General features: G+C 42.6%; 1 protein-coding gene across 1 annotated transcript; it reads right to left on the reverse strand.

Annotated features, from left to right (window-relative positions):
* Positions 1 to 1,290: 1,290 nt before the first annotated feature.
* On the reverse strand, positions 1,291 to 7,032 carry LOC115010686 (keratin, type II cytoskeletal cochleal-like). Its single transcript, XM_029435395.1, has 9 exons — positions 6,301 to 7,032; positions 4,232 to 4,440; positions 4,055 to 4,115; positions 3,606 to 3,701; positions 3,254 to 3,418; positions 3,005 to 3,130; positions 2,678 to 2,898; positions 2,511 to 2,557; positions 1,291 to 2,333 (listed from the first exon to the last, which is right to left on the reverse strand). The coding sequence occupies exons 1-9, from the start codon at positions 6,862 to 6,864 to the stop codon at positions 2,068 to 2,070; spliced, it is 1,755 nt and encodes a 584-aa protein (XP_029291255.1). The 5' UTR covers positions 6,865 to 7,032; the 3' UTR covers positions 1,291 to 2,067.
* Between the last annotated feature and the right edge of the window lie 3,226 nt (positions 7,033 to 10,258).

A 10,258-nucleotide genomic window follows, 5' to 3' on the forward strand; every position in this document is an offset into this window, starting at 1 on the left:
CCTCCCGCTCCTTCCCGCTCTCCTAGTACCCTTATAAACCAACTAGAGCATTACGCTCCCAGACTGCAGGGTTACTTGTGGTTCCTAGAGTCTCTAAGAGTACAATGGGAGCCAGAGCCTTCAGCTATCAAGCTCCTCTCCAGTGGAACCAGCTTCCAGTTTGTGTTCGGGAGGCAGACACACTCTCCACATTTAAGAGTAAGCTAAAGACTTTCCTTTTTGATAAAGCTTATAGTTAGGGCTTGCTCAGGTTTGCCCTGGATCAGCCCCTAGTTATGCTGCTATAGGCTTAGACTGCCGGGGGACACCTCCCTGCTCTCTTCCTTCTCTCCCTCTCTCTTCTTCTCCCTCTCTATCTGTATGCATTTATGTAAATGTATGTTACTAACTCACCATCCGGGGTATCATCCCCGGAGTGTCTGTCTCTCATGTGGCAGGTTGCCACTGATAAAGTTTACGTCAGGATCATGAATCGTGACAGCGCCTGCTGACCTGGTCCTGCTGGACACCGGGAAGCCTTATTGACATTTTCCTGGATTCATCCAAACTTTCTATTTCTTTTTTTTCCAACACAACATAATTTCTGTCAAATGTTGTATTTGTACTATGTTGTTTATCCTGTACACACGACAGCTATTGCACGTCTGTCCGTCCTGGGAGAGGGATCCCTCCTCAGTTGCTCTCCCTGAGGTTTCTTCCATTTTTTCCCCTTTAATTTTGGGGTTTCTTTTAGGAAGTTTTTCCTTGTGCGATGTGAGGGTCTAAGGACAGAGGATGTCGTAACCTGTACAGTCTGTAAAGCACACTGAGACAAATGTATAATTTGTGATATTGGGCTATACAAATAAATTTGATTTGATTTGATTTGACATATACATATATATATATATATATATATTATATATATATATATATATATATATATATATATATATATATATATATATATATATATATATATATATATACATATATACACATATACATATATATATACACATATACATATATATATATATATATATATTTCTCTTCATTCCCTTGTATGTACATAATAACTAAATCTTTGTTTTCCTGTGTTCAGCTTTTTTGTCCATGTTTTTCTTTTGGCTGTATTTCTATTTCTATTATTTAGGTACCTGGAGAGCAACACAATGTCACATTCCTGGTATATGTACACATACTTATACTTATATGTGTCAATTATAAACCCACGTTATTTGTATTTCTCAAAAGTTACACAAAAAGAGTACTCAAAAAAAATCAATAAGAGGAAACAAAACTGCCATGATGGCTACGAAATCAGATTTATTTCGGACGTTTGGGTGTTACAAAATCTGGTTGTCCCAGTCAGCCTTATCCATGTTTCTTTTTTATTCAGAGTGGAAATGGAAGTAAAGCAGGATCAAAACAGCATTGGAGACCTCATTTTATCTCAGAACTGGAGAAGAAAAAGAGGATCCCAAAAAACAATAATGAAAGTGTTTATATGTGGCTGCTTTTGATGATTTTAAAATGCACAGCAAAATGACAGATGTAAGACAACAGAGAAGACATTGCAGAAAAGAAGGGTGGATGCCAGGTGTGCTTTATAAATTCATGAACATCTACATCCGGACCATCTTCTGTACAAATCTAGTAGCTGCTGTTTGCTTTTTGTGTGCAATGAGTTTTGCCTTGTAAGGATACGTTGTCATAACACTACAAGTATCCTCTTGTCTGCATGACAGCGGATCCAGCAACCAAAAGACAGCCAGGCTGACTGATCAAAGGCAGAGAGGACTGACTCACATTTCTGCTGCTCTTTGTTTCTGCTCTAATAACTTCTCTGCCTCGATTTGTATTTTGATGTAATCTCTGACTCTCTGTTGGTATGTTGTGCCAAAGAGAGCTGTACCATTACATGGATCTGTGAGGTGAAACTGGTCAGGCTGCTGTGTCTCCATGGAGAGAGATGATTGAGGTTTATTGAAGCTTTTGTGAGTGAGGTCAGGGAGAGGGGAGGTACAAGATGAGGAGAACAAAATGTGGGAAGAAGAAGAATGGAGAGAAAGACAACTGCTGTTTTTAATAACCACGGCTGGATGAGGTACTACTGCTCACTTTTGAGTAAATCATGCCGCCGCTGCTGCCGCCGCCGCCGCCACCGCCGCCGTAGCTAACTCCGCCGCCACCACTGCTGTAGCCGCTGCTGTAGCCAGCACTAATGCTGCCACGGCCGCCACCGCCGCCGCCGCCAAAGCCACCGCCGCCGCCGCCAAAGCCACCGCCGCCGCCAAAGCCACCGCCGCCGCCGCCAAAGCCACCGCCGCCGCCGCCGCCAAAGCCGCCGCCTGTTGATGAAAATAAGACATTTTCTGATGAGATGGCAGGAATAAGAATTTCCATTAAAACTTGTCAACCAAACTGATAGCTTTACTGAAGGTTATCTCATTTTCACTTTTATATTTTCATGAACGGGCTTAGAAATTACTTGTATTGTAAAGACATATGTTGATACATACCGGAGCTTGAGGACTGTATGTGGATGGTTGCATTTCCGCCGCTTTCACCAATTCTGCCGAGAGGAACATAAATGAGCAATCTTAGCTTTGCCCTGCACAATGTCATACACTGCACTCCCTTAGAGTTTCAGGATTTTAAACTATGTGTGAATGCAAAACAACTAAGTTTTTACCTGCTTTCCTCTCCTTCCAAAAGTTTTCTGTAGGTGGCGATCTCAATATCCAGAGCCAGCTTGACGTTCATGAGCTCCTGGTACTCGCGGACCTGGCGGGCCATGTCCTGTTTCGCTCTCTGGAGAGCTTCCTCCAGGTCTTTGATGCGGATCTTGGCATCCTTCACAGCCAACTCACCGCGCTCCTCAGCCTCAGCGATCTGGGCCTCCAGGTTGACACGCTGAGAGGTTGGAAAGTCAGCAGACGCTTCAGAAGTGATTTTTACCATTCAAAATGTTCAGCATCTGCTTTTTAACATACATTTATACAAGTAGCTGTGAGTTTACCTGTCCCTTGACTGACTCAATCTCGTTCTGGAGGCGGCTAATCATGCGGTTGAGCTCAGCGATCTCACTCTTGGTGTTGCGAATGTCTTCTCCGGCTGAGCCTGCACTGCTCTGCATCTCCTGGAACTGAAGGAATAAGATAAAAAAAATATTGTTATTACAGATTCCACATGTCCGCTACACTATTATTTGTCATTGCAGAATATGTGTATGTCATATTGGAGCTGTTGGTTCTCTCTCTCTACCTACCTTCTGCTGATACCATGTTTCAGCTTCTAGCTTGCTCTTGTTGGCGATGTCCTCATACTGTGCCCTGACTTCAGCAACAATGGAGTCCATGTCCAGGTCGCGGCTGTTGTCCATCACCACAATGACTGAAGTGTCCTTGATCTGTCCCTGGAGCTCACGCAGTTCCTGCACAAGAGAGATATGTCTTATTTAAAATGTGTTATTAAAAAGTAAGAGAGTAAAAGCTGTTCTATATCTATTTATTTTCTGTATCTTTACCGTTAATGTTAGGTAAATTAAGAAGTGTTTCCCTAAAATAATTATAGCAAAGAAATAGACATGATAGGAATGAGGTGTGGTTCATTTTTCTTACCGCCTCATAGACAGCTCTGAGGAAGTTAATCTCATCCTGAAGGGCATCAACCTTGGCCTCCAGCTCAACCTTGTTCATGTAGGCGCCATCTACATCCTGTAAGTAGAGAAGAAGGTGGTCTGCATTGATGATGGGTCAGAGAAAAAGCAGCAATTCATTGCAACTAGAGAAGGCCATTCCTGAAGAAATTGTGGTGTGAATGCTGGATGCTGAAAAGCTGACGCTAAACTGCATTGCTGGCTTTAATCTGTATGAAGAAGCAGTTGAAAGACTATGAACCAGTTGGAAAAGTGAGCAATAAAAGTGGTACAAAACTCCTAATGTATGAGAGATGTGGAACATTAGAAGATTTGAATGGAGTGTAGATAAGAGTTGAAATTGCATGAAAAAGCATCTAAAATGCATTCCAATGAGATGTTTGAGCTTTATAGTCGCAGATTAACTCTCACCTTCTTAAGGAGCACAAACTCGTTCTCCACACTGGCACGCTTGTTGATTTCATCTTCATATCTGACACAAACAATGGAAATAATTAGCTGATTGAAAATTACTGTTGGTTTCAACCATTGTAGATCAGCTGTCGCATTCAAGGACGTGTTTGGTTTCCTGTGCTGGTGTTAACTCACTTGTTCTTGAAGTCCTCAACCAGTCCCTGCATGTTCCTCAGCTCTCCCTCCATTTTAACCCTCTCATTGCCGAGCCCGTCCAACTGTCTGCGCAGGTTGGCGATGTAGGCCTCGAACATGGCGTCGATGTTGGAGCGGGAGGTGGTCTGATCCTGCAACAGGCTCCACTTGGTCTCCAGCATTTTGTTCTGCTGCTCCAAGAAGCGGACCTAAAAGGCAAAAATGATTTCATGTTTAGATCCACTCTCACTTTGGAAGAGGTATTACTTGAATAAGACTGCAAAACCAAGTTAATCAGATTATGTAATTAATTAGATAATAGAACTACATAACACACTGTGAATAATCCACATATATAGATGTCTGTGCTTTCAGCAAACTACAAATAAAAAAGGCAAATAAGTAGACTATATTTACTGTTGCTTTTCTTCGTGATTAGGCATGCTCACTCTGCGATAACAAAGATGTTTGTCTTCTTTGTTTTACTTTCCTCAGGTGATCCATCGAGCCACACCTGTGTGTGACTTTCCCACACAAAAAGCTCTTGTGTGCAACAATGCTCGCAGCTTCTTTACTAAAATACCGCCTCGGGGTAGAGATGTCCTAGACATACTCCACTATGCAGTGTCTCTGCGGTGTAGCTGAACTGTACTTGTTGTAATGAGATCATTAATTGAGAACATCTGACATGATCCTGAGAAACAAGTTGTAAAGCCTTTTCCTAGGGAGACAGAAAATGCATGGGAGGCACAGAGTACAGTGCTCTGCCATCCGGTTTTAAAACTGAGAGAAGGTGGAGCTCCATTTTGGGTGTGTATGTGTAAGCTTTTTCTTTTTTCTCATGTCAGGTGAGGTGTACCGAGCCACACCTCAGCCTTGCCCCTCCCTAAACACCCGCTCCCTCGCCTCCAGGATGCATACTTTCACTGAGTGAACTTGCCTTGCACAGTCCTCAGTAATTAATGCTACATGCCTGAAGATATAAAGTGTCAAATTGATTGAGTGCTTTCGAGATATATTATTTGTGTAATAATTCTATTTCATTGAAATATCAAATTATAATGCTCCATCGACACTTGATCCTTACTTTGCTATTATTACTTCTTGGAGTAGATTGAATCTTTAATTGCACCGTATTTCATTTTGAATCATAAAATCGTAAGCCGTGTAAAGACAGATGAGTTGTGGTATGAACTCTAGTATGAAAGCTAACTGAGCATTTTCTCTCATGGGTGTGGTTCACTTGTTTTTTCCTGACTGAGGGAAAATGACTCTCGTCTTTTTTACGAGGTCTTCATTCATACATGACAGTATAGATGGGTGATTAAAAAGTGCCATCCCTCATCGTATGAAGTAAATGACAAAAGTTCATGCAAAGACTTCTGTATAATGCAATGCATTGCAAATAGTTAAGATGGGGTCCACTTTTTTGCAACACCATTCGAAGCATGTGAGTCCTGATAACCTGATCCCTTATTTCCCTCATACTGAGAGCCACCAGTCACTGGATATGATCTCTCTAGTGTTTCCTGCCTCACACTCTAGATAGAGACAGCTGGCAAAGGGACAATTATGCTGAAAGGGAAGTTAAAGGCGCAGTGGTCTACTTTCAGAGTCTGTGCAAATGTTAGCTGATGCACAGCTTTGCTGTTGAGATCAGAGCTGCCTGCACAGCAGTTCTGGACGAGTGAAAAATTGTATTCGTACTAATACCATTGCTCTTGGTAGTATTCGTTTTCAGAGGAGAATCAGCTAGGCCCTTGGTGCGCACAATATTCAGGTTCGTATCAATTGCTGTGTAATATTTAATGAGCCCAGGTGGCCCCTTAGAAAAAGTATGTTGCAGCTACTGACGCTTGCACAAACTGATAGCATGAACTGTATTGTGCAGTGCATCCAACATCTATTCCTATTATGTCATGTTCCCCAGTTCATTCAAATCAACATCTATTATTAAACCAAATTCTAGTATCAAACATATCTGAAACTCTGCATTTAAATATATGACATGTATGTAAAATCAGATGTAAGATTTTTTAACATTCTTTTGATAGAAAAGGGCGTCTCACCTTGTCAATGAAGCTGGCGAAGCGGTTGTTCAGAGTCTTGATCTGCTCTTTCTCATGAGTTTTTACGGTCTGGATGGTGGGGTCGATCTCAAGGTTCAGGGGGGCCAGCAGGCTCTGGTTGGATGTGACTGCTGTGATGGGTGCCATACCACCGCCTCCAAAACCTCCACCACCACCACCACCACAATAACTACCATAGGCACTGAAACCCCCGCCACCACCAGAGCTATAACCTCCACCACCAGAGCCATAACTTCCACCACCAGAGCTATAACCTCCACCACCAGAGCCATAACCTCCACCACCAGAGCCATAACCTCCACCACCTCCAAAGCTTGACCTCAGAATTGTGCTACTTTTGCTCGCAACTGGGACTGACGTATTGAGCTGAACAGATCTTGAGGAATAAAATCCTCTACTGCGACCACCACCACCACCACCACCACCACCACCACCACCACTCATGCTGAAACTACTACTGCCTCCAAAGCTGCCGCCGCCGCCGCCGCCGCCGCCGCTACGGCTTTGACTGCTGGTACTATAGGATGTCAATTTTCTCTCCATTGTTTCCTCTGAAAGGGAAGAATTCACAGAGAAAAGGAGGAGCAGATAGAGAGGTTTGGAGTAGTGAAGCGCACTAAGAGGAGAGTCAAGTCCCTCGAAGTATCTTCTCCCTGTCCGTGATGGGTTTTTATCTGCCTTCAACTGTGGAGGAGGTCCCAGTGAGCTCCACCTCCTCTGCACCTCCCCCTCAACCCTTCTCGAATGACCTGGATCCTGGAAGGTGCACTTGCAGGCAGGTAGATCGGCATGGAGCAGCTCAGCCTGTCAGACAGGTAACAGTGTAAAGTGATCGTGGCTCGACACACCCAGTTGCTCGTAGAGGAATGGCATCAGAGCCAGGGGTGACAGGGGAGCAAAAACATGTTGGCAAAGACATTTTTACTTGATTAGCTGTGTGAATGAACTGCGTTGTGAGAGGTATGCACGGTTGGAGAAATCGCAGTATGGGGTTGGGACCTATACTCGCTGATCCAGCATTTTCTGCTTTTCATCATCTTGCAGGATAGATCAAATGTGAATATTTAGAGCATCAACTAAAGTTAAAATTGGCAAAATCTCGCTGGTTTTGCAAAAACATATTCTGACCCTGCATATGTTTGAATGTATGCATTTAAATACATTGTATGTATGCATTTGTGCATGGATTCTTGAAGGCATAAAAGTTTGCACTATGCTGTAATGCTGCAACTGCACAACACTGAAATTCTGGTAATTCACTGCTAGAGGCAGAAATCTGATGAGACTGATACATAAAATCCTGTAAAAATCAAACCAAAACTTTCTGCATGGATAAATACCACTAGGGATGAGACAAAATAACGAATTGACCCTTTAACTATACAGTAACGCAATCAGTGAGAGGATCCAGGCATGTGACCATAGAAGTGGGCAATACCCAAAATGAGTTGCATTATGTCACGCATGCACAAATCAGGTGAGTAATAACGTGATCTAAGGATACATGGGTAAAGAATTACACTAAATGTTGAGTTATTTGTTGATACCACAATCCTGTAATTAATCCGTTCAGGCCTACAGTTTGTAGGTGCTCGAGGCCACTGTACTATCTTCAATGCTCATCCCATGCTATAATCACCAAGGTTCAGTCAGGGTATTTATTGCACTTTTTTTTATACGTTTCAACTTTTAAAAAAAGGTCCTCGAAAAAAAAAACACAAGTTAAAGTAGAAAAGATTTCTCTCTGAGAGAATTGAAGCGGTTGATACCTGTTGAAACCCATTTCGACAACTTTGATATACATGTTGGCTTCCCAGTCTATGCACTGTAGTATCTCAATAAATGAGCTGTAGGGCGTAACTCAGTCACACCCCAAAAGAAAATGTCAGTACTTCACTCTCACTTCCAACATTTTTTTGTCTAATACCTACATACATTATGCAACATACTGTATCTAAATGCAACTTTGCATTAGCTTAACATGTTCTGTGGGAAAATATCAGAAAATATATTCATATCCCCAACTAAAGCACAGTTTTTTGAATGGTTAAGGCTGGTCAAATATATCCTCTAGATCAGGGGTTCCCACACTTATTTGGCTTGTGAGCTACTTTTAAAATGACCAGGTCCAAGTGATCTACCTGTATTCAAAATGCTGCGACAGGTGGTGCTGTCTGAGCTTTGTGCGACGTACGGACGTACGGACGGGGTGCTGGTGCGTAGTTCACTCCTCTCCTTTCCTCCACTCTGACTGTAGGTGTGTGTGTGTGGGAGTGAAACAGAGCGGAGGAGTGAATGTGAACGCGCAAGGCAAGAAAAAGACAAAAACTTGGCGCGGGGTTCCGTTGGGGGAATATATATATATTACTATTTTTAGCGGTGTGCGATCTACCTGCATTACACTCGCCCTAGAGTGCTCCCTAGGGCGGATACATTTAGGACATGTTGGGCCTACTTTGGTTGTCCCAATGTTTTTTTCATGTTTGACACACAGGGGAACATCCTGGAGCAGTGTTTTGTCAGGTAAATTAATCCTGATCTTCATTAATCCACACTGGAAAGACTATCACATGTATTTGTCCTACCTCAATCAATATGTATTCCGGACTGCTGACGGAGGAGCGTGTAGGCGCCAAACTGGGACCAATGAGGAGAAGGTCAACGCCTACTCCATGTATTAGATGCGAATTTTCAAATGTTTGGGCACACCTGGAGCGGGGCCGTGAGACCGTAACGATGGGGCTTTTTGAGCCATGCGGTCTATGGAAACGGCGACGCGAAATGTGTCCTCAGCTGAGAATATTTTCTTTGTTTGACTTATTGCGTTAAATAAATATATAGATTACATCAGGAGATTGCTGTTTTGATTCGACCTTTAAGCTCCGAGTTCTTCAGCTTTTTCCTACCCTTTAATTGGCGTCCCTAGGGTGGGCATCCCGAAAGGAGAAGTGAAGAACGATCGCCGAGTATCGTTGACTGGTATTCATTGCACGTGCAAAAGATCAGGTGAGGGTGAACACCGGTTAAAAACAAATATTCACTGCAGGTAGACTAGGAAAACTTATTAATGAATGCCAGCAACAATGTTCGACGGTCATAGCTAATACAACTGCTGTTAAACGATAAAAAGCAATCCTGAATGTTGAAATACAAGCGATAAGAGCAAGCATCGAAGATATTAATGATGTTAACGATATGTATGAAAAGCTTTTGGAGAGCTCCAGCATAGTCTGGTTAGAGTTCTAGGAGAACTTATATTTAATCAACCAAATCCCTGGGGGTGTCCGGGCTGGTACCGGATAAAGCTTATGGTAAGCTTGCATTGAATGTAGTTTAATACGAAAACACCTTTGGAAGGTAGCTAAGAAAGCTTAGTTAGTTTAATGTTAAAAAAGTCCTTTGGAAGGCAGATAGGTATAGTTTAATTGAAAGACTTCTGGGAAGCCTAGCATTAGAGGCTAGTGTTGTTCACCAAAGAAGGATAGTGATTATAATCCTGAATTACGTGAGAACCGATGACGATCGCCTCATAGTCTCAGATGTTGTATATCATCTTCTTTGCGGCAAGCATAGTGTAAAACATGTAAAGATTTGTGTATTGTTGTATTGTTGTGAGTAAAGTGTGACTAAAGCAGGCCTAAGGCGAGGCTAAGCTAGCGTTGATATTTAGCTAATGCATTGGAGTTTGTAGAACGGGTGAAAACTGTTCTAACTGACTGGGGGACGGTTGTGAAATCAAAGAGAACCGTGGAGTGTATGTGAAGTAGTTTTAAGTTGGAAAAACGTGAAAGAAGGAGACGTTTTTGTGAAAGGCCTCAGAGATTAGGACCAGCTTACTGTGGCCACGTGATGCTGGGTCGCTAATTCCGTTTACGTGATGTTACGAGGCATGTGAGAGTAAATTGTGATAAACTAAACCTTGAGTCTTATGCTGAAG

The sequence above is a fragment of the Cottoperca gobio genome, chromosome 7 (assembly GCF_900634415.1).
Source record: "Cottoperca gobio chromosome 7, fCotGob3.1, whole genome shotgun sequence".
Classification (NCBI taxonomy): Eukaryota; Metazoa; Chordata; class Actinopteri; order Perciformes; family Bovichtidae; genus Cottoperca; species Cottoperca gobio.